This window comes from Geospiza fortis, unplaced genomic scaffold (genome assembly GCF_000277835.1).
Source record: "Geospiza fortis unplaced genomic scaffold, GeoFor_1.0 scaffold275, whole genome shotgun sequence".
Classification (NCBI taxonomy): Eukaryota; Metazoa; Chordata; class Aves; order Passeriformes; family Thraupidae; genus Geospiza; species Geospiza fortis.
In genome coordinates this window covers 2,427,388-2,452,812 of record NW_005054341.1, presented here as the reverse complement: position 1 = coordinate 2,452,812, position 25,425 = coordinate 2,427,388, and the positions used below count along the sequence as shown (strand labels likewise).

At 47.8% G+C, this 25,425-nt stretch overlaps 1 protein-coding gene across 1 annotated transcript in view; it reads right to left on the bottom strand.

The window, feature by feature from the left end:
- Positions 1 to 25,425, bottom strand: part of BCL11A (BAF chromatin remodeling complex subunit BCL11A) — a 70,604-nt gene that overhangs the window by 42,145 nt on the left and 3,034 nt on the right. Inside the window, exon 2 of the mRNA XM_005422634.2 lies at positions 21,798 to 22,127. Coding sequence (XP_005422691.2) covers positions 21,798 to 22,127 — 330 coding nt within the window. The remainder of the gene's footprint in view (positions 1 to 21,797; positions 22,128 to 25,425) is intronic.

Sequence of the window (25,425 nt, the reverse complement as noted above, 5' to 3'; positions counted from 1 at the left end):
AAGTCAGTTCCATCTCTGACTAATTTCTTGACCTGATCTGCTTTTAGGGCAGAAAAAACTTGTGCAGAATCTTCTTGAAGGCCTGCTGCTTTTTAGCCATAAATGAGTAAGCCAAAAACATGCCCAGGAGCAAAAGGAATGGATTGCACCAACAGACTCATCAATAAGTAAATAATATTTATCATGAGCTCTGCACTACAGCATTTGGACAGACACAAGACGAGCACCAGTTTGGTGCCTGCGCTTGCCAGCTGGTCACATCCAAACGCTCTCCATCTCAACATGCTTTGACTGATAGGGACATGGCCCAGCACTGAGCTGGGAATTCAGGTGCCCATGCTCCAAGGGATGGTGTTTTAGGTATGAAAATTGTCCCCTGCATGTTGAGACCCTTCAAACTCAGGCGGAGGGGAAGACCAGCTAGGCCTGTCCACCCTCACCACTGCCAGATTACATTTCCACGGCAGCTGCTCCCTTTGTCTACACCCAGTAAAGCCAAACCAGCCTAAAAATTAATTTAATCTGCTGTAAACCCAAGTGTCAAGCACTTAGGTGGCAGCTAAAAGCGCCACTCTCAGATAAGCGGGTGACACGGGCTAATAATAGGCTGCCATGAGGGGAGCGGGAGCGGCCATTTTGTGTGAGCAAAGAGGAACCCGCGCCTGGGAACGGCCCGAGCCGGCCGGTCCCGGGCCCACCCTGCTCTCCTGTGATCAGCTGCACTAATAACACCCTGACCTCTCTTTCAAGCTCAAGGCAACAGTCCTGGCTTTTGTCAGAGGGGAGAACAGCACGGCACCTTTTAGAATCATAGCTGTTCCCTTTTCATCTCCCAGGGGCTCTGCACCAGACCTGCTCGCCGGGGACGATGGTTAACCCTTGCTGGGCAGCAGAGGGGTGCCAGGGTCCCTGCAGGCTCCTCTTCTCCCACACGCCTCCACTTGCAGGGAAAACACCAAACAAGCCCTTTCTGGTGAAGGATGCAGGTGTGCCACAGGGCTCCTCTCTCCCTGACACTGCCACAGGCAGGAAGTACCTGGAGGCCACTTCAAGCCCCTGAGCTGCATCAAGAGGTCACCAAAACCCATGCTGAGCGCTCCCCCCTCACTCTGCCCTTGAGAACTGCCTTGAACACACCCAGTGACCAGGAAACTGTGTAACTCAGGTGACCTTCTTTTGTCCAAATTTAAGAAGAGCAGCTTAGAAACAAAGGAGAGTATGTTTTCCAGAGCAGCACTTCCCAAAGCTCAGGAACTCACCCAGGGATGCGGCACAAGGTGCTGGTGTGGATGTGTATTTGGGTTTGCATGCAAGGCTCTTCCCAAAAGAAGAGGGTGCACACTCAGAGATGCTCACTTCCCACTGCCCATGGGCTGGAGCAGGGATCGCTCAGGACCTGGAAAAGACCAACCCTCATCCACTTTGGGATTCCTGAGGGAGTAGGACACCTCATCCACCCCCACACCCCTCCCTCTCTCCTTCTTCTCAACAAGGGCTACAAGGAGCACGGGGAGCTTTCTCCCGGGGCGTGCAAGGGTCTTGGATGCACAGCTGACTGCACGTGTCAGTTATGCTCCAAATGGGTTGTCACAGGTCAAGGTTCTGCAGGCAGCAAGAGCAAATGCTATTTTTAGACAGGATAAGGTCACGGTGCTTTTAGAGACAGTGAGGTCTACAATAAAACCTATTGATCAGTCTCTGGAACTAGCGCTCCAGAGAGACGCCTAAATTGAAACAAAAATTGCCTGCCCGTTTTCTCTATAGACTCGGTGGGTAAAAGCTTGTTGGAGTCTTTCAGGAGATAAAATAACTAAGAAGAACCTGCGTGCAGACCACAGTTGTCCATTTAAGTGGATGCACAGTGGGGGGAAAAAGGGAAAGTGAGACCTATGGGAGAGAACGGTGGGAAGCTCCGAGCATCCCTCTGCCATAGTGACAAGCCAGCTGCCCCAAGGGTGAGGCCATCCTCACCTTGCCCTGACTCCAATCTTACAGCCCAGGTGTAAAGGCACTACAGCAAACCTGACTTGCAAGAGAATTAATGCTTTACTTGCATCTTGGAAGGTAAGGAAGCCTCTGAAGGCATTAATCACTGGGGTCCCTGACAGCCACATGCACATTTACCATCCCTGGAAGTTTTCAAGGCCAGGTTGAATCAGGCTCTGAGCAACCTGGTCTAGTGGAAGGTGCCCCTGCCAGTGGCAGAGGGTGGAACCAGAGGAGTTTTGAAGTCCTTTCCAATCCAAACCATTCTGTGATTCTCTCTGGCCATTTGTGTTTTGGCAATGAATTTAACCCAGCTGACTCGTGGAGGCCCAAAGATGAAAAACAGACCAGTATTTCAGCCAGGCAAATTATTTAACTGGATGATTCACCCATCTCCAAGGTTTTCACAACAAATTCCAAGCATTTATCCAGGCCACAGATAAACCAAAACTTAACCAAAAATACCACAAAGCACTGGACTATCACACCCTCAAGTTCAAGTTCAGCTCCAGGTCCACTACAGGCACATAAATCCCTCTGTATCACAAGAGGATCTTTATTGTATTGGAGGCTTGGAGCCACGGGGACGAGCATGAAACCGTGGCATGTCTTCATTCATCACCTGCCCCACTGCCACAGCCTCACTCACAAACCAAGCGTGCCACAGTAAACATAATCCATACATCACACCCTGACACAGGTGACCCCATCAGTGAGCCCCAGACAGAGCGCCCCACCAGACATCAGCTATGTAATGACCAATGCATTTGCAGGAAATAATAATAATAATAATAATAGTAGTAGTAGTAGTAACTAGAGGTAAATACTATTAAGCTGTGAAAAGCTAGTGTGGGACACGTAGTTTACTTTCTGCTCCAGACAATAACAACATGAGCAGAGATATACACTCAGCTGATCAGCTAAAGGCAGATCATGTGGGAATTAAAGCACTACAAGCCTGCAGCATGGCTTGCTCGCCATCCAACTGCCAGGTTAGGCTGCAGTTTAAGTTTCTGCATAGTAGAGATGGCAAGATGTAAAATCCCAAGCAGTATTATCTGTACAGTGACTGTGGTGCAGAGGAATCATAATAAAAAACATGTTTCAAAGCAGTACAGTAACTGTGATTCGGGGAAAAAAAAAGAAAAGAAAACAACAACAAAAAAAGACAAGCTGATCTTTCCAAAAAATATACTGCTGCTAGAAAAGCCAAGGTGATTATTTTTCTATTTAAGAAATCACGCTTGGGTTCTGTTTGGCTTCTTTATATAAAGGTCCTTAGGCTCCTACCAACACTTCTACGATTTTCTTCTTAGAGCCCTGTGACTCTAGGACAAAGTTTAAGATAAAACGATTGTAATAAATAAGGACAAAGTTATTTGGGAATTAAGGACACCGCTGCAGCCCCTCATCTTCTTAACTGATTAGATGAATGGAGCTTTAGTGGAATATATGTCTGAGAAAATTCAAAGCTAATTTCTGTTTGTAATTACTGATAGCACATGAGTATCCTTTCCAGAAAGCCTCCTCTATCAGCCAGAGAGCAGATGTAAATATGGGTATAAACAGGGAGTGCAATGAAATGAAGCCTGTGGCAATGCTGACATTGGCTGCCATGCAGTCAGACTCCCACCCCATATATGTTTTTGGGTACACACACTCACACGTGTGCTCGTCTGGTGATTTTTGACAGGCACCACTCGTATTCAGGCTCAACTCTGCCACCTTCTCCTAGTTTTCATCCTGGACTGGTAGACAAAGCCCTCTCTTAATCTGAGCATAAATAACCATAAGGGGTTGAGCCCAAGCTCCTTCACACTGCTGTGCCTACCCAGTGACTCTCCTGGCTGCAGGGAAGCACTTAGGATTTACCCCTGGGGTAACTCTGAGCAGAATCTGCCCCACAAACACTTTCTCTGTCTCTGCCCTTGGGTTTTGCAAGCGCACAGAAGCAGGAAGGGGATCACAAATATCCCTACTGCTGCCCAAGAGGAGCTTTTGTAACCTGCCCAGCTGCTGTTGGGCACAAAAATGAGAATTTGGAGAAGCTGGAGCAGCAGAGAGTGGCTCCCTCAGTTTGTTTAGCTGCAAGATGCTTCTGGATTTCTGTGGCTTCCAGTACAAGGCAGCTTCAGGATCAGAACCTCCACAGACAGAGGCCAGGGACATGATGCTGTGCTTCCCAGAGCTACCTTCATCCCTCCCCCAGGAGGGCACAAGGCACTGAAAGACCCAGCTCTTTCCACAACAGGCAGGGAAAGGAGGGAAATAAACCCCCAAATTTTTAATTTTTGTCTTTTCCATTTATTTTTGAATTAGCATTCAGCGTCTGCCGCCGTGACACGGATAGCTAAAAATGTGTGTGCGGATATGTCATCCATGAACAAAGTGGCTCATGTTTGTTCTTTATTATTTAGGAAATGCACATTAATTACTGCAGATTTTCTCCTATACATCTACTGTATCTCAGACAGAATTGCTGAGAAGGTCTGCAGAATAAAAATGTATGGGGTAATTAAATGGATATTTATAATTAGAACTTAATAATTTGCATCAGGGACAAATGAGCTCTGATTTCAATCTGTAGTGCATTTAGATTAGCCTGAAGATAGTGTAATTTGATGTTTTATAGTCCTCCTCTCAGATTATGAAACAATACAGTGTCTTTTAGGCAGCCGTGTTTGTGTCAGGAGCGCGTTAAGAAGCAGCCGCAATGAAAATGTTTGACAACGTGAAAGCAGCCATAAATTACACGACAACTGAGCAAAAGTCGTGATGGAACAAATAAAGAGCTGACCCCTGATGCATCCGATTCCGCACCGCGCCCGGCCCGCTCGCGCTCATCCCGCACCGCGTCCTTTTAGCGCCGAGGAAACTGTGAATTACCCCAGCCAAGAACATTGATTTGGAGTCGGTGTTTCAATCAGTTTGAAGTAGAAACACTACACCACTCCTCAGGCAGCCGGCTGCTCGGCCGGAGCCTCTTCGGGCGCAGCTCTGTTACAGCCTCATTGTTCCTCCCACTGTACAATATTTATCCTGGGCTCTCCACACACAGGTACTTGACCCAAAGGTCACTGCCTCGTCTCCTGGACATACAACCCACCTTTGCTATCAATGCCTTTTGCCCAAACACAGGGAGCCCCTGCAGGTCCTGCTGCCTCCCCACAGATGTCCAGGTGAATGTCACCCAGGGGACGTGGCACTGCCACAGCCAAGCACGTGCCCCCCAGACCACACAGCTGCATCTGCCCAGGGACAGAGATAAAGCGAGGTGGGGACTCCTTACCGAGGTCTTGGTAAAGAGCAGGTCGGTTTGGAGATGCAACCACATCCTTTTTCTCTTCCCAGCTTTGCTCAGCCACGGACAGGGAGGAAGAGCCGTGAGGCTGGGCTCTCATCCCTGCTGTGCTGCAGCTCTCGGGCCTTACCCCGAGCGAGCCACCTGCCCTGTGCCTCAGCACTTGCCTCTCTCACCCCAGCAGTGCCAGGGTGTGCTCATTAACATCAGGTCCCCGGTAATGGATGCTGCTGCAGAGGTAAACACCTCGATCAGCAGATAACAGGGAGTCCTGTGCAGGCATTTCACACACAGGAGCTGCGCACGTGCGTAGGCAAACTCCTGGGAAAAAACACAGGGGTGCCACATCGCTGGGAAGCTCACCATCAAACCAGTTACAGTCTGACACAAAACACGAGGAGTGAGGGAAGAACCAGTGTAAGGAAGGAGATTTGCAGACCCAGAGCCCTGGCACTGGAGCTGTATCCCACAGCCTCATCCCAGCCTTTGTACTTTCCTCCCAGCGAGCAGAGCTCAGTGCACCGCACATCACCAGCTGCTAGCTAAGAACTGAAGGGGGATGAGAGGAGACAAGGCTGGAACCATGGCAGTCTATGACATTCCCAGCCTCCTAGAAAACTAGGGCTCTCAGACCTGGATGCCCACATGGAGCAAAGTGGTCAGGCAAAGCTTTGACTTACAGAGGCCATCCCCACACGTGCCCACTTTCCAAGACGGACAGCTACGTGACCTAAAGCCTCTAGTGCCAAGCAAACCTCACCATTCCCAGCAAGGTGTGATGCTGGGAACACATCGAAGGGACAGAGGACAGGCAGGTGACCCAACCCACTCCGACCTACCCTTCACACCTCTGAAAACGCTGCCCTTTGCAGCAGGGGGAGTTTCCCAGCTATGCCCTTTCCGAGCACTTTGAAATCCACCGTCCATCAGCATGACGGGAAACAAGGCGTCGAGCTCTTCCTTTGAGAGTTTCTTGTTTGACCAGAGTACACGTTATTCAAATCAGCCAGAGTGAAACGCAGTTAAGCTGCTGTTTGTTCCAGCACGATGAGACTGGCCTGTTAAAAAGCAAAAATGTCAGGATGTTACAGGCTCAGCCTCCTGCCAAGACTGGTAAGTAGCTGAACAACTGTCAGAAACGGCATAATCGGAAACAACAAAAAAATAAAAACACCCAAAACAGCCACCAATTCAGATTGTGTTTCCAAGTCACAGGCGCTCTGGGGCCACCCAGAACCCCAGCCAGGAATCCTTGGGAAGAAGCTCCAACCTGGAGCATCCCTGCAGCCTCATTTACTACATGCCCACCACATCCACCTCTTGCAAAGCAAGGAACTTTAAGTAAAAACAACAGGAACCTAGTAAAGATCTCAGATTTTGTCTTTATTCTCACCACCAAGGCATTTTGTCTATATTCTCACCTCCTGACTAAGCACCTGGACATTGGGCATGGCCCAGCAATGTTCTGTGAAGGCTCCATAAAGGCTGGAAGTGCTGCCACCCTCACACCCAGCGCAGCTCTGCACTAGGGGATCAATCTGATTTTGTTTCCTATAAAGTCATTTGAATGGGTGGGAGCCACCATGAAAAGGTTGCTGCCATGCACAAGCTGTGGACCTGCACTGGGTCTGGCCCCAGGGTGTGCTCTCCCCAGCCAGGCAGATGCTTTCACCCCCCAATTTAACTCCTGCTATCTCTGAAATCTCCCAGACGCACGCACGCCCCTCCTGCTCTCACACTCTTTTAGCTTAGTTTGCCTCTCAGAACAGCAACCCCCTATTTTTTTTCCTGTCCTGGGCCCTCAGGTTACTGGCACGGCGACAGCTCTTTTTTTTTCCCAACAGCGAGCCAGGAAAGATGATAGAACCTGCGTGCGTGGCCAAGGGACTGGTCTCAACTGGTTCAGAGGGAAAAAATGGAGCTGTGTCTTTCCCCCCCTCCCCTCTCCCTCTTCTTGCCTTTAGCCAAAAGACCTGGGAGCATTTGATGTGCAGTCTGGAGGTATTAAAAAAAAAAAAGAAAATTATTGAAAAGGCTGGCCGGCCCCGGAGCTGTGACACTCTCTCATCAAACTCTGGACTTCAGCCAAGTTCATCTGTTAATGGAGAGCCACAGCCAGGGCCTCCCCCCGCCACCACCCCCTCGCTCCCTCCTCTACCTCTTCCTCCCTCCTAAAAAACTAGACATCGATTATGTCTGTGCTTTTCCCTTTCTATTCAAGATAAACAAAGTGCTTCAAGTTCAGGGCACACCCTGGGACCCTTGACAAAGCAATCTATCATCCTGTCTGCTAAACCAGTCTGGCCACACCACCGCCGAGGAGACTAATGCTTCCAGTGTACAATTTTCCCTTTGTGCTGCTGCCCTATTACTAGTAACCTCTTTTCTTCCCTACCTTCCCAGGAGCAGATGTGCTTGACCACTTTGCCTAAGCCCCTCCTGGCAAAGGCATTTTTTGCTGAAAGCAACCTCAAGAATTAAAAAACAAAAAAGAACCAAGCCCCCGCCTGCCCCCTCCTCTCCTCGACTCCTGTCTCCATCCCCACGTCCACTAAAGAAATCCAGCACAGAGCTTGATTTTTCCTTCCCCACCGAAGATTTCTTTTTAGGGAGCGAGTTCAGGTTTAAATCATATCCACTAATTCATTCTGACTTGCAATTAAATGCAAATACACTTTTATAGCCAGCATGGAGTGTATTAATTTTAACAGCAAATGACAAAATAAGAATACAGTCCCTCCAATACCAATAATGAATCGCACTATAAATCACGTTAGTGGTCACATTCATTAAAGCCTGCAAAGCTCTTGGAGATTCACGGGTGCAGTGTGCCAGCATCAGCACACCCAGACCCCACTGCTGGCACCCAGACCCCAGCTGGGGGGCACAGGGAACACCCCACCAAGTGCAGGGCACCCAAACCCACTCCCAGTCCCTGCCAGCAGTGCCACAGGGAGCTGCTGCTTCCCAGGTGAGCGGGGCCGGGAGATTCACAGCCCAGTACCGAGGGTGGGTCTCACCACAGGGCTGAGGCATCTGGGCAGCGTGGCTTGGGTTAAGGCAAGGGCTGGGAGCACCCAGGCTGGGTGCTCTAAAACACAGGGCAGTTACAAAAATTAATAGGAAACCACAAATCACCACTGAAGTGCACTTCCTAACTAACAGCTAGCCTGGCCTGCTCCGAATGCTCCCGGCTGCCGACAGCGCTTACCCCTTCCCCAGGTTACAGAGCGCTCCATTTGCTCGCCAGCACTAGGATCCTCTGCACCGTTCATTAGCCAACATGGGGGAAAGTGAGGGTTTGCTGGCTCCTTTGTTTTGGTAGGACAGCTGCGTGCCATTCCCACCCCCTCCCACCCATCCTCCCCTAAAGAAATAATTAAATCCAATTAGGACCAGAAAGTAATTTACATTTTGGTTCTGTGTAAGATGGGGAGGTGGGGGAAGGAAAAAAAAAAATCCCATAAAACACGTGGTGATGAAATTTCATTCCTCTGCTACTTATTTGTCTGCTTTTGCTTTTGAGGATAGCTCAGGCTGCACTTTCCCTCTTTAAATTGGTGCACGGATCGAGAGGGAGATGAGTAAGGTGGAAGAGAGAAAACTTGTTCCCATTCCCTGCTCTGCAACAAGACAGCTCTGCAGGGCAGCCCATCCTGCTCCTGCTCCTCCCCTCGCCGTGCACGGGGCTCCTCTGCCGCGGTTTACTGATTTACAGAACCTTGGTATGTGAATGGCAAAAATTCCTTGGCATAAGTATATGTTTGCTGATCACATTTCAGATCATGTGTTGTTCATTATTATGACTTGCTCAGAAACAGTTTTGCTACAGTTATGTGGGTTTGCCTTGGATATTTTTTCCTCTTTTAGTACATTGAAAACATCATGGCAGGGGGGGAAAAGCAAATGAGAAAATGTTTTTGTGTCTACACCACCTCAAAAGTGTATTTTAAAAAACTGTGGAAAGGAATACGAAATATTTCAGGACTGGGAAGCCAGGGGGAAAGGAAATGAGATTAACAAATAATTTCTTAAAGACCAATGTGATGTCAAATTTTCAAGTGGAATATTTTCCTTTGGATGGGGATGGAATTATAGGTGGATTTGATATTTTTACACTTCCGAAATCTCTAAAAATATACCCAGCCCAACTGATGCATTGATTTTAATTTGGTGCATTATTTAAGCAGGCAGAAGAGTAGATCTTTTTGCCAGGCAACACATCAGTGCCAGGACCTTCTGTAGCACTGGACAGCAAGTCCAGGACACACTGATTTTTAAAAATACTACCCCCTTGCCTTCTGCAGAGAACTTTTTCCTGAGCTCACATTCTGGCAATCAGAAAAGCAAATAAGTCATCACTCCAGAAAAAAATAAAAGTTTCCAAACAACGCCACTGTTTTGCTTTCACCTGCGTTGTAAAACTCCAATTAATTCCAGAGTTTGCTCTGAACTCCTGCAGCAATTTACCTCCATCTTTGCCCGTGGCAGATGGTCCACGTGGGTTTCATGTGGGTGACCACACAGGTCACCTGGGCGCTCTCCTCTCCGCTCAAAACACGAACGTTTACTTTTTTGTCATTTTCATATAGTAAATTATCCATTAGATTTCAACATATCTTACTAAAGCAATTACATCAAGAAAATGATAGCGCGTGTGGAATCAATTATGCATGCACTTGGCCAGGGACCAAAGGCTATGAAGTCGGAGAGGGCAGAATCGTTCAACACACACAAATAAAAAGCCCCTGGATCTCGCAGATGGACCCCATCAGTTCATCTTACTGCCGAAAAAGTTCATGCACTTAATAATTTATTTGTGTTCTGGATACTGTTTCCCAGCTGAATATTAACAACTTTGAACTGCACCACGCTTTTAGCGTGGTATGGGTGGAAGTCATGGAAGGGCAGCAGCAGGTCTCCTCTGAGGTTAAAATTATACCTCTGTTCCTTCCAGAATGGTCCTTTTCCCTCTCCGTTTATTTTCTTTCATTAAGCAGTTCCTTTAATCAGGGTATCTGTTTCACCCCTCCGATTCATCTCCTTACCCAGTGATAAACTCTCCAACCAAAGCTGAGCATCAATTACCAAGGCTGGACAGCCGAAGGGACGAAGCACCAGCAAGGGCCCGATCCCACAGCCAGGAATTGAGATGCTGCCAGCGTGAGGGACAGGGGACAGGGGCTTGGGGCCAGGCCAAGCCCCAGCCAGGCAGGAGGGGTGGCAGACGGCCTCTGGCACTGCCTGGGCACGGATGCCCGGGCGGGTTATGAGAGCTGAGCAGGCTCCCAGCCAGGCTGCTCCCAGTTTCCCCTGCCAGGGCTGGATGATTAACACCTTGCCCGGACAGGCAGCAGAAAAAGACCCTTCCTTGTGATGAGGCAACTGGGAGGCTGCAGTGGGAGAGGAGCAGCGCCAGCAGCACGATCTGTGCCACAAACAGGGCGCTCCCTGCCCTCTGCGCAGCGTCCCCCGAAGGCAGGGCCACCACCCCAGCGCCAGCAGCAGCGCTGCAGCCCCGTGTCCCCTGAAGGCAGGGCCACCACCCCAGCGCCAGCAGCAGCGCTGCAGCCCCGTGTCCCCTGAAGGCAGGGCCACCACCCCAGCGCCAGCAGCAGCGCTGCAGCCCCAGGATGGGCCCTGGGGCACTGCTTTCAACACTGGTCACACAGAAAGGGGACCAGGCAGCGCCACATCCTGCCCTGCTGTCACCTCTCCCTCCAGCCCTGGCATCTCCAGAGCACGGAAAATAATCCTTTTCTATCTACACATGGAGGATTATTTTTTAAAGGAATGTCTCCCCCAAATGGGAACAATTTCCTTCTACACTTCCAACCAAGTGTACTTAACATTAAAAGAGAACTGATAGAACATATTTAATTACTCAAGGTTAGACTCCTAATTCCTCAATTCACTAAAGGAAACTTGGCAAGAAGATGCATCATTTTGCTGCTTTCTACTGGAGCATCTGAGGGAGAAGAGCCACTGAGGCAGCTAATACACAAAACATGATCAAAAGTGATTAACAACAGCTTCATATGCAAATTGCATTAATGAAGGAGTGCAAAGTCATCATGTAAATTAAATATGTCAAATCTCTTGGTGAACTTTCAATCTTGAGAAGAAAAAACACCGCTTTAATTTTTTTACATCATCAATTTTCCAAGATTGAAAATCTAAGAATCTTGGTGCTATAAAACAATTTTCACCTTTTTTTTCTCCTTCAGCAGCCTGACAGGCTGGCCTGATGTGTGCCGAATGCACATGTTAATAGGCCAATCAAAAATGCAAAACAATTCGCAATTACTGCAAGGACCTAATGGTCATTAGAATTTACAACTAGGTAATGAACTAAAGTCTGCCCACACCATGCATATTCATAAAGCAATTTAGCCTTTGAAGATTAAAGAAGTGCTTAAAATTCAAATGAGCTTTAGCAAATTATCAGTAAGATTCATCCAAAAAGCAAAAGGGTTTTTCTTCCTGTGATTTCCTTATTTTTTTAATGCAAAATTGTTATATCTTCCAGACGGAGCTTCAACTAAACACAGGGCTCCGAGTCAAGCCAAAGGGGCTGGAGACAAACAGAGGCAGAAAACATTGTTATGGACTTTGTTCAGAAAACTAAGCCCTTAAGAGCCAAACCTATCTCTAAACATGGTAATTTATCAAAAGCAGCACAGACTTGCTCATAGGCAGTATTGTGTGCCGCTCTCCGAGAGCAGATTAACAAGATTTCCACCACCCTCCAAAAAAGCCTTTTTCCCCTCAAGTCACATCTTCCATGTAAACAGCAAATGTATTATAAAAACATTATTTTCATCAAAGTGCAGCAGCATTAATTTTAGGGACTGGCTGCTTTTAAAAGGGAGGGATGCAGAGACCTCGGCACCGGAGCGTGGCACTGCGAGTGCCGCGGTGCTCCGGAGCGGAGCTGCGGCCGCAGAGCCCGCGGAGTTTGCGGGGGCACCGCTCACCGCTCCCAGCCTGGCTCCGCTCTCAGCCTGATCCAAAGGGCACGGAGCAGGGCACACACTGCTGCCAGCCATCCCAGGAGGAGCTTGGCAGGGGGAAGAAGCGCTGGCTGCCTCCCCGGCACCCCGACTTGGAAGGGTGGGTGAATGGTCAAATAATTCCTATTCCCACCTCACCAGCCTTCCCCGACCTCGCGCCTTATGCTACCTGCACCCCTGCAGAGCAAAGCAGCTGATGCCAGGAGCTGTGCTAATGCCCTGCTTTTTTTACATTTCTTGGGCACAACAGGACCCGGCGCCGCGCAACAGCCGCAGCAGCAAACATCTGGATTGGCCACGAGTCCCCAGTTTTCAGCGATTCCCCCCCCAACACCAACAATACTTCGCACAAAAAGAGTCCAGAGAAGGCCAGTATGGGATGTGACAGCATAAATCAGAATTAGATTCAAAACAAAAGTTCAGAAACTACTGCGGGGCCGCCGAGCTGTTGAAGGCCACGGTCTCCCAAACTGCCTTCAAGTCATGTCCCCCATTAGGAGATTTCTTTTCCCCCACTTCTTTCTCTATTTCCAGAGACATAAAAACCACACTACTGGGCTCTGAGCATTCCCTAAAATGAAGCAATTAACTTATTTCCAGGCTCCAGCAAGCGATCGTGACAGCCTCCCCCCCCGGCAGAAAGTGGGAGCCGTGGTCCCTGACCCCCGGCCAACACAAAAGAGGCAGCCCCAGCACAATGCCTGCTGTCAGCAACTGAATTATTTTTATACAGGAATTTTTATCTCTATGGTACAAACAAGTATGTGTCTGTGCTGACTTGTTAAGCAATCCACTTGTATGTAGAATAAGATTTTTTTTTCCCTGCTACCAGTCACACAGCTCTAAGATCAGAAGAAATACATACTCTTTGAAGCTCCTCAAATGTTTTAGTTAAAAGGACAGCAGTTATTTTCTAAGATCCAAGAGTATCTTTATCAGAATTTAATTTTTCCTTATTGATTTTTTTCTAACGTAACACAAATTTAACATAGGACAGTTTATAGTTTATTACAAAATAATACAGCCTCTATCTCTTTTTCCAAATGCATCCCACTGTGTTCTAGCTCCTCAAAGAGAACAAGGCTTCTGGACTACTGTTTCTCATTGCACAACAACTCTTCCCTAAACACGAAAATCAGCACCAGTAACAGAGAAACAGGGGGAAAAGCCCCCTCACTCAGTAAACGCTCCGTGCGCTCGCCGTGCCCTGCCTGAAGAACGACAGTTCTGCTGATCTATTCTCTTACTCCACAAAGAATAAACTCAGTAGCTAAAATGCAACAAAACCCAGATGATTCATTCAATATCTGAAAAAAAACCCCAGCTGTGACGCTGAAGCAAAGTAATGCTGGGTGACAAATTAATTGTTGCGAATATTGGGGGGGGGTACAACACAACACATTTGTATTTTTGCATTTTCTATTTCCCTACCTGATAAATCAATTAAGCAAGCAATTAATGCAAAATTAAACTCCTTACTTCCTAAAGGAACGAGGAACTGTGATGCATAATTTTAAAGAGGTGTAGTAATAGCAGTAATAATAACAATAGTAATAATAATATTATTATCCACAACAACAATAATAACACCACTAAAGGCAGGGCTCTTCTTTGAGCCTTTGTTGTTCAGCAGTAATTCCATTGTTTATTTAGGCAGAGGTTTTTCTATCTGCAGCTAAGATCAAATTGTAGGTGTAATTGTTCAGCATTTAGGCAAAGCAGGGGAGGGTGGAAGCAGAAAGCCCTTGGTTCTGACTGACCCAAGCTCCCCACGTCTCCCTCCACCAGCACACCCGCTGCAGGGGGAATCCTGCACCCTCTGCAGCACCCTGACAACGCCTACCTGGAAGGGCAGAGAGGAACAGCTTCTCCTGACAGCTATTTCCCAGGGATACTGAGCCTCCTGCCTTGCCGGCAATGCAGTTATTTGGCTTTTGCTCTTGCCCCACTCTTGGTGTCTCAGCTATTTAGTGTGAAAAACAAAAACTCCGAGCTGTAACTGAGTTCTGTACCCGCCAGATGGGGAAGTAAAAGGATTTTTTTCTTTAAAAGCAACCTGTTCAGGTAAAAAGTTCCAGTAGAATTGCAGCAGGCAAGCAGAGAGAGGTCTCCGGGGAAAGCAGAGAGAAGAAACACTTTGGTGCACTGTCTGCAAACCCAGAATTCAGCAGCTTTCTTTGGCAGCCAATTTGTTTCAAGTGTTTTGTTTCAGGGAACGTATGTATTTTTCTTTGTGCATTTTGTGGATTTACTACAACCGCTCCTGACAGCTGTTGATTCAGTTAAATGAGCACATTATTAAAAATCCTCGAACACAACCGCACTGAAAAACAGACACCTTTGGATGGAGCTGAAGATTCAAACACACAAGAAGATGCAAATGAAACCTCTGCAAGGAGGGTGTACAGCCTGAGCCGTGCCCAAGCCAGAGGGCAAAAGGGGCTCCAGCCCCTGTTTGTGGTGGCTCTGTTTTCTTTGTTTCAACCAGATCCACATGCTAAAAAAAGAATGAAAAGCAATGCCAACAATCCCAAGTATAAAAAATAAATGTTTGCTAATACTTGAAAAAATTACATCCCCCAGCGGGCTGAAGTTAATGTGCTTCAAATAATTCTGCACCGTGCCCCGTACTTTGTCTTCTTTTCTTACTTACTATCCAATTTTGCAGAGGAAGGACACCTATTCAGAGCGAGGAGGGAGAGGAGAGGATGTTTTCATTTTGCTTTAGATCAAAGGCAAACAAGAATGCAAACTGTGGCATATTGAATTTTTTTTTTCCACCGCTGTCATTCACACTGGGCTATCGAAGTTTTATACAATTCCCCAGCCCGGCTGCATATTAAGCTGGCTGTGTACAGTTTTATTATAGCGTGGTGCTGAGGAAACATTAATATTCCTGTGTTGCATCTGACAGGACATTTACATGCGCCCATCTGAGCTCACACCTGAGAGCTGCTCCAAGGTACAGTAGCTGTGCTCCGATTGTAAAGGCAAATGAAGAACACAAATTCCCTGCTGGGATCGGGGCTGACCTCGCCACACCCCACACCGCAAACCTTTCCCTCGCCAACCCCAGGCAATGCCACCTCCGAATGAAGAATGAGACACCAAGTTACCAGCCTCGGCGATGGAAGAGCAAACAAAAAACCTTGCTGAAATATTTTAAAGATGCACAGCGAGTGCAGCTGGCCAATAAAGGTTGGAAAACAAACTGGCTGAACCCCGTGCGGGATGCGTTGCATACTAAACCCAATTAGAGAGACGGGGAGGATGTTTATGGGCTTTAAAATGCATTTGGCATCAACACGGGAAGGTCTGAATAATGTGAGCACTTGGTCTGCTCATCCATAGGGGTCCACAGCCACCAGTCCCATTCCTGCAAGAGTTTGATCCACATCTGGTGGAGCAAAGCACACCCAAGATGGGGGCCCCTTCAGAGCAAACTGTGTTTCATGGAACTTCATTATCAGATCATCCCCACCACTTGGGTGGTTTGTGGGTCCATTAATGTGCCTGTTGTTCTTAAAAGTATGCCATAAATCACAGCAATCCGTGTACTGGTGTCTACCTACATGGGCCCAAACCTGCTATGCCCGATGTCACCAGGCGTCAGGCTGGAGCTGCTGTCTGTGTACACAGAGAGACAAAATTACGTCCATTAGCCCAAGGGAAAAACAAAAAAAAAAAATCCACCCAATGATTAATTGTAGGGCCATGCTACCAGCATGAACATACAAATATGTAAGACTTAATACACTGAAATACATGGACTGGATGTGTTTTATGGACTTGTGCAGTACCCCAGTAGCTGACACATAAAACCAAGTGCTCCCGGATGGAAGCTGCGTTCAAATGCCTGCCACTGGGAGAAGACAACTTCCTTGGACTCACAACATCCCTGGCAGCATCATGACCCGAACAAAATCACAACAAGCAGAAAGGTAACGAGAGATCCTCAGCGATTAGCTAAAAAAAAAAAAACACAACAAAACACAAGTGGCACTGTGCCAGGCCATGTCCAGCTTGATGCTAAACGCCTTTTACTGCACAAAGCTGGTACTAGTGGATATAGAAACAGACCAAAGCCTGAAGGGAATTTTGTCCAAAAGAAATTTTGTCCAAATGAGGATGCACACAGGAAAACAACTGGAAGCTCCTGTTGCCTGACTGTGCCTCGCAAGCCTCTTTAATCGTTTTTATTATTTGAATGAAACAGGAGCGAGCTCGTGGGCTGAGGGCTGCATATACAAAATGGGGTGATGCTAATAGGCCTCCTCCTCTTTAAAAGAGGCATTACCAAATTATGGGAATGTTTAGGGAAGACTTCACTTCTCCCATTGGGCTAATTAGAAGGTGTTTAATTTACTCCCTGCCTCAGTTTCCGTGGCCCAGCATTCGTTGCTGGGACTGTCGGCGCAGAGCCTTGCGTTTATTACACGCATGATTCCCAAAGCTTTCAGCACGTGATGCCAACGTGCACCTTTCAAGATCTATGTGGAGCTTCATGTGTGCCAAGCTGCCTCTTGAACCACCAGCATTTCAGATGCAGGGATGCCTCTGCTTATGGACAGCTCCACAATTCAGTGTCCCATGCAATAGGAGAAGGAACACAAAATATGTTTCTCATCCTCTCAGAAGATCTGGTTTGCAGGAAACAAAAAAGCCCAGCAGAAATATTCAGGGCACCACAACACTGTGATGCTCCCCTGGAAGGCAGAGGAAAACTTTCTACCCTGCTTCTGTGCTTCGAGTGAACTCATATTTGTGTTTCCAATAAAGAGCCATTTTTACATTAACTGCCTGGAACAGCAGGGAATAGGAAAACTAACACAATCTTTACCTCGTACAAAGGATGATATTGGTGTCACGTGCTTGCTTCTTCAAAAAACGTTATTTATAAAAGGCAATGGGGAAAGCAGGGAAACTATTGACTCTTCTCTGTATCCCTGCACAAGCAGCATTACAGCAACTTTTTGATCCCCTACATTTTTTACATTTTTCCCCCCCGAGAAGTAAATTTCACAGCCGCACAGGCCACCGCCTTTAATTAAGCTTTCAAAAGTCTTCTGACAATGCCAACAATTGCAAGACACTTCTAGAGCTCAATCATGCAATCATCGTGACACTTCTATTTACAATTTGTCTTAGAAAGAGTTTCTCTGACATTGTACTTTGACAAAACAGCCAAGCTGCCGGTTCACAACCTTTCTCTGTCTTATTTACAAATACAGCTTGTATGCAGCACTCCAAATCTCGGGAGCGGGAGCCTTTGGGTAGCACCCTCACTATTTTTTCCTGTCTGCAATATTTTACCCAGCCTGCTCTCTCTCTTTCTTTGTATGGGGAAAGCAGATAGAATTTGACTTCAAAATTTTCCCATGTTCCTTCTTCCCCCCCTCATCTCTATTTTTAAGCTTTCATCTTATTGTCCAGATGCAATGCTAACTGTTCAGGGCAGACAGCAGTATTTTTTTGTCTCCAGAACAAAACAAAACAAGGAATCGACAATCACAGCCTACAGAGTTATAATGGCAACTACTAACAACAGCCCCCAAAAAATTCTGCTTAGACACATTACTTCCCAAGAACTGTAATAATCAAACAATACTCAGTCTCAAATTTAGTACCAAATGACGTTCACCTTCCCCCGACTGCAGCAGCCAGAGGGATTTCTTACATTATTTTCCCACGTGTTTAATTTGAATGTCACAAGCAGCTTGAGAATATAGGATTCGAGCAGTAAAAATGACCTCTCCTCCTCCTCCCCTCTTTGTACAGTAAATAGAGCATCCTCGGATCCACGCTCGGCATCATACAGGGGGACTCGCAGCAGCACTCCAAAGTGCTCCCCCAATTGCATCCAAGTAACATTTAAGATCCTCCTTCACCCCAGCCCCAACCTTTCATTAATTCCCTTGGATTCACACATCCAACAAACAAACCGCCAAAACCTGACAGGGGCGGGCGATAAATATTTCCTCTGCCTTTTCAATAAGTGAGCAGCGATTTTACATTCACTGATCTCCAGATACTTCAGTTAATATTTCCCCCTATTGTAAAATACGAGAGCGGATAACTAAAGCCCTGCCGTCGCCCTCACTGCAAATCACGGGCTGCCGGTATCTGGTGGTGAGGCTCTGACATACATATTGATGAAAGCTGCCTCGTTGGACCCACACAACATATCCTATTAATTTTCAGTTAAATTTATGGCATTTCAGCTCCGGTGCTGGATCAGCATCACTCAAAATTTTATAGCAAGGCAGAGCTGTGCACAGGCAGACACCCACATGGAAGAGCCAGGTATGGACACATGCCTGCACCTATATGGATCCCACAGCTGCTGCACAGGTTGCACACACACATAAGCTCCTGTCCTCATCCCTGTCTCTGGAAAATGGCAAGATAAAGAGCAGCTTAAGGACAGTTAAAACAGACATTTCTCCCTGCATTTGAATGAGCCGCTGCCTCCTTGCTGTTCCGTAGATCTTTGACCATTACTTACGATTCTCTTTTACTGTAACACTCAACTTACTGACTAGAAAACTGCAGGCAGGGAAAAAACTGCACCCAGAGCTCACCCACAGCACCTATGTGTCCAGGGCTAACCTGGAACACTTCTTCCATCCTCAAAACTAATTTGGAACATTTTTATATTGCTACAAAATATGTATTTTACGGTCTCTTAGCAGAAAGAATCACTTCCCCAACTTCTGTGTATTTTTCCAAAGGCAGCCTCTAACTTTTTTTTTCCCCCCTTAATTACACACTCAAACCTTGCATTTTGCATTCTTGCACAGAAATCAGATATAAATAGCTGAATTGGAAGAGTTTGAGGTTCTTTGTAGGGGCCTTCCTGAAGTTCACAGTTCAGGCTCCAAGACCTTCACTGGAAATTTTACTGCCAGACTCCTCAAACTACTGGCTACGAGCAATGGGTCACTCCAGCTATCACCACACTTCTTTGTGACACAAGGGAGCTGAACTCCAACTGAAAAGGGAGATGAAAACAAGAAGGGGAGGAACAGCACAAGGCCCCATAACGTCTGGTGCACCTTCTCCCTTTCCCAAAGCCAGGCTGCATTTCCAACCAACAGGAAGAACCAAGGGACCCCAGCGTTGCTCAGCTCCAGCCCAGCCAGGGAGGTGCAGAGAACATGCAATCTTGGACCTCCCATCTGTATAGGCATGGCTGAGCACCAGAGCCAGAAACCTTGGGGCAGAAGAGTCCTGACAACCACAACTCCCTCCCTACTCAGGACGCACTCACGGCTTGCTCTGTGGACCCTCCTGCACGGCGCCAAGCCTGCTCCCAGTCAAGCCCACCTACATGTACAAGCGAGCAGGATCAGGCCCTGCCACTGTGCCCCCCTCCTCAGCCACTGCCTCTGCTCAGAGAAGCATTTACAGCCAGGTGAAACCACAGCCCTTTCTGAATTAACAGCCCCGTGACGGCGCGCCAGCCCAAATCCTCCTCGCTTCGCGTCACCTGCGCCACGCCAAAGCCACACTTGGCTCGCTGAGCCTCCCGCACCAAGAGAGTGCCAGAGCAAAACCTCAGCAGAGGAGGTTCCCCTCGTGCAGAACTCCTCAGCATGGCCATCCCTCCAGCCCAGGGACCGAGCTGGGACCACGGGGACGACAGCATGTTTAATTCTTGCTTGACAGATACTGTGTTTTGTCTTTTGAGCGGAGCGGCGCCGTACGTAAATACAGCGTTACATCATACCACCGCTCCTCCATATTTGGTGATTTAGTATGGCTCCAGAACTTGGAAGACTACAAATCCCTTCCGCCAGGCTCCTGCTTCATTAATCACGCCCTACACTTCTGCTCGCTTTCCGTCACATCGCAGGCAGCACATGGAAATGGGCACTGCCCTGTACCACTCTGGGAAAGAAACCTCACCTTTAATACCTGTGTCTGGGAAGTGCAATATGGGGAACTACTAGGGGAGTTTAAGTCTCATTCAAAATATAGCTTAGCAGTAGCTGTGTTTCCTCTTACATGTAGAGATATTCACGTTTCAGGGAAAGACCGATTACTCTGCAGAAACAGCACACACTTGTTCACATGACGTCTGCGTGTGCACGCACATGGCTCTGCACACAGACACGTGCGCAGACAGACACCCATGCACCGATAGGATCTGCTGCCACCACAAAACCTCCAACACTGCAGCTCTCCAGCACAGTTTGGCGGCCAGCTTGGAGGCCAGGGAAGGCTGCAGGAGGATCCTGCTGACCCTCCCAGTGCCTACTGCCCTATTATGGTTTAACTTTGTGGCCAAAGCGAGCCCCAGACAAGCTCCAGCACATCATGTGATGATGTACTGCATCTCCGACAACCCCAAGCGGTCCTGTGGGCTCCCCGAAGAGAGGTACAGGCAGTGCCACATCCCAAACACCACAGGAGGGGGAGTTTGCAGCCGGTTCAGGCACTCATTGGGGTTATTAGGTTGCGGTCTCGCCTTTTTCGACTGGCAGTGTTGGCGTGGTTTGAAGTGATCTGAAACGCTCGCTGCAAATGGGCAGCACTTTTGTTTACTAGTAGGGCTTTAAAAGCAGAGCGTGCCTTGTTACGCTCCCAGGGCTCTGGGATTTTCTTTCACATGGTACACTTTTATTTTTTTAACCTCATTTGTGAAAATATCTGCATGGCCAATGGCTTTCTGATTTTATAAAAAGAAAAAAAATTATGCTATGAAGTGGAATTATTCACCCCTTTTTCTTTTTTTAAATTGCATTTCATATTGTTTGTTGCACAAAACAGAACTCTGCCTTGGACATTTGTACGGCTGACATGTGGTTGTGTAAACCGCAAACAAAATCAAGATACATCTGTCAAAACCACATCAGAGACAAGAGAGAGCACAGCGAAGCATTTATCATTTGGCTGAGGAGGCAGGCTGCAGAGAGCAGCCTTTCCTGTCAAACCAACCTTTTGAAATTTCCAACATGCCCTTAAACTTTTCGAATAAGCATGTCTGTGCGCTTCAGCAACTGCCCTCTCTACTCTGGCCTGGCCAGTCGAAAATGGCATCTTAAAGTCAAGGTCGGTGGTGTCACTTTGCCATGGGGCTGTGTTTAATTACAGTCCATACGCTGACAGCCAATATGGAACCAAGGCTGGCGGATGCTCGGTTAACTCTTTCACCCCTGACTTTGCCCAAGACTCAAAACGCTCCTCGCGGCAGCCTCGGAACCCTCCTCCCGCGGCGCTCCGGCGGGCGAGACACCAGGAGACGGTGACTACAATGCAGGCAAATCACCAGAGTGGCCTCGAACAATGCGGCCGGCAACACCGGCTGGCACGGCACGTGCCTGTTGCTCCCGCCGCCGCGCGGGCACCGGGAAACACCGCTAACCCAGGCAGGGAGGGCACGGACACCCGGCCCTCGCAGGACACACAGACACGGCAGCGCGCCACTGCCAACACGCTACGGTGCAAATGACACGGAAATAAACTCGCAAACACTTCTCCTTGCTTTAATTTACCTGCTATATGTTCCTGTTTAGGGCAAATTCCTCTAGATGACGTTGATAAACAATCGTCATCCTCTGGCGTAACCTGGATGCCAACCTCCACGGGATTGGATGCTTTTTTCAGCTCACTTGGTGAGGGTGAAGGTGGCTTATCCACAGCCTTCTCTAGGCAGAGACTGCCATTGCATTGTTTCCGTTTGTGCTCAATAAAAATAAGAATGTCCCCCAACGGAAAGTTCATCTGACACTGGCCACAAGTGAGGAGGTCGTGGTCCCCTTCCGGAGCTCCCAATGTGCCATGTTCAGGTTCGTCATCAGTGAGAATGGCTTCAAGAGGTTCGGCTGCAGTTTGAGAAACAAAAGGAGAATGGTTAGAGCTGTCGGGAAAGGCAGCGGGCGCGGGGGGAGGAACGCGCCGAGCCCCCTCTTCATGAATATTACACCCTGCTCTGGAGTCCGCCCGCTCCCCCCAGCCAAACCCAGGCAACACGGCTGCCAGCTCGGCACCGAGGACAGGGATTCAACAGTTACAGGGAAGGGATCTTGCAGGAGCAGCCGCAGCACACAGAACTCAGAGGGAGAGCACCGCAACTGTCTCCGTGCTCCTACACGAGGGCACATTTCTGACTCCTTGAACGATTCGGTGCTAAAATTAAATGGATAGGCTGAGAGAACACACTGGGAAACTCTTGTGGTACTACGACAAGAAGGGAATGTGGTGTTTTATTGCTGAATGTATTATTTATGTACATGAATTCAAGGCTAAAAGCACTGCACACACTCTCACACACATGGGTGTGTATCTTCCACCAGCCAGACAAGACCCAGTTTCTAAAATTCAGAAATACAGTGTCGACAGAAGGTGTTTCAAGACACACAGACACTGCACACTGCCTGTACGGGCTGTGCAGGTAACGTGTGCATGTGTGTAAAAGAGCAGGGGGGAGAGCCAGCCTGCATGGGCACACATACGCAGGCACCGACATGCAGGGCACATCCAGCCCTCAGAACACACGTGCAGACGTAAACGCACGGATTTGTGTCACTGTCCCCATCGGCCCGTTTGCGGCTTCCAATTTAAAAAAATCCTAAAGGCAGTGGTTATACACCAAGTGGGGGGGCAGTGGGGGAAGGGGGAGGGTATGAGGCAAATAAATAACTAAGTATCTATGGCAGAAAACCGAAATGATAAAAAGCAAGTGCAGCAGAAATGCCTGCGGGGTGGGGGGAGGCACCACTCACTTCTGAGCTACTCCTCAGGATCCAAATAAACAGCAAATTCACCACCAAGCCCACTCAGAGATATTAGCTGGATGAGGTATTTTTTAGTACTTAAGGAAATAAGGCAATCAGTCATTTAGCGTTTTTTAATCCTGAAATAAGGGAATACCTAAATTATCTTGAACATGTTAGCACCCATGGCCTTCAGCATCTAAAAATCAGCCTGGCCAAGCAACTGCCACATTTTCTCACAACAGTGAGAAGCGCCTTCTTTAAACTCAAAATACCTTGCCTAATGTTGTCAAAGTTGACGAATTTTCTGAATGAGCTCCAAAAAGCTTCATTATGAGGCTATTTCTGCTCACAGAATCGCCAGTGGATGCTTTAACGAGGCAGACTCGGCTCTCTCTTCTGTTTGCTTTTTTTTTTTTTTTACGTTACATTTGCAGAAAAATACCTTGGCAATCTCTGTGCAGTCTCCACCGCCATCGCCTTTCACGAGGGGGGGAAAAAAATAAATACGAGCAGCGAGAGCAGCGTGTTGGTGTTCGTCTGTCTGCGCAACACAACACGCACGCTAACAGCAGCGAGCAGGAGGAGAGGGTACTACAAATACAACCCACCTCAAAACACTGCCAGGTAACGCAGGAGAGACAGAATACAACTCCTAAACAGTTAATCAGCCTGACCTTCTTTAGCTGGCTGCCAATTTCACATTTAATGAACTTAAAGCCACAGAGAATCAAAAAATAGATTTTAATTTGACTGCACAATATTGGAACTGATTTTGATAAAGTGCAAAAATCCAGTGAACTCAGGTTAAATTTATTTCAACCCTACCTAGGCTGAATATTGAGGAGGAAGATCTGGAGTAGCTCCCAGTTGTGCTGTGTAAAATAATATTGAAAGAGCACACTACCTCGCCGTACCTCAGCTCCAACTAGGACACAGGGATCCAGTCCATCATTTCTTGCCTCTAGTACTACTTCTAATTTAACGTAAGGTCAACCACAGGAATATGAAGGTTACATTCGTATTAATAAAAACAATGTCTTAATCGCTGGGGCTTTCTCCTAAACTTACAGAGCGGCAGGAGAGGAGGCACAACGTGCGTCTCTCGCTGCTCCTCGGGAAGCAGCCACAGGAGCAGGGTGTTTCTGCGGGATTGCCGGGCACGGCGTTTTTCCTCCCCCAAGCCGTTCCTTGCGTTCGGACCCAGGGAGTAAATTATTGCAGGACTAATCCCACCACCGGCAGCTCGCTGCTGCTCGCCGCAGACAAAGGTATTTTTGCGAACCTAACTTCGAGCTCACCGACCCTCCGCAGCAAAGAGACACAGAACCACCCGTGCTCCCCTTGCAACTGGCTTAGCGAGGAGCTCTGCATAATCATCACTCAATTATAATGTTTTCCCGCGGCCTGATTCCTTTCTGACGCTGTCACTATTATTTAGCAGGGGAAGGTAACCCGCTGCTTCGACACCAGACAGTTAAAAGTGGCACGGAACAAAAATAGACTTTGCTAAAAGTCTGTACGGACTGGGCTGATTTACAATCAAAACCAGGAAATGAAGTGGTAATTCAGAGGTTGCTGATTACACCTCCACATTTCACCTAATTAATTTTATAGGAGGCAAAGTTCTTGAAAATAACAAGATGATCAAATGTACAGATATAAAACCTGTAACCTCAACATTTTCTATGCTCTTAACGTAAATTATTGCTAATTAACAAGAATTATATACTAATGTATGAAATACGGCTGGCACTGTGTTAGCTGCAAAACATTTGGCTCCTGATGGAGGCAGAGCCAGCAAAAAAATATGTTTTTTATTATTACTGCTACTTTTAGAACATAATATAAAATACCGGGATTACAAAGAAAACACCAGAATACATTTCACCTGGTCTTGCCTCCGATTTGCAGGATGCATCTTTTAATTCTGGGGCAATCAAAATTCCCTGCCTGGGTCCCTAATCATCCGTCTCTATTTTTCATGCAAATTGCCCTTCCACCAACATGTCTTTTCAGCTTTCCCCCTTCGCCCTCCTACTCCCCCCTTTTTCCCCCTGTTCCCAGCCACCAAAACAACCGCACCGGCAAAAGAGGGATGGATTTTGGAGTGCCGGGAGAAAGGAGGTACTGGGGGTGATGGGGCGGGGAGGGGGGTGCCACACTACGGTGACGAGAAATGCCCGCGGGGCAATGCGGGATGCGCCGCCGGGGCATTTTCCCGCACCGTACCGTGGGAAGGATGGAGAAGGGTTCTTTAATCCCAAGTTTGTGTCTTCGGATCGTGCGGTGCGAGGAAAGGGAGACTTGGGGGTACAATGGGAACCGCCAACACGTTATGGGGAGGGAGGGGAAACCCGGGGAGGGGGAAGGCGAGCATCTCCCGCTGCCTCCCGGAGCAAGCAAA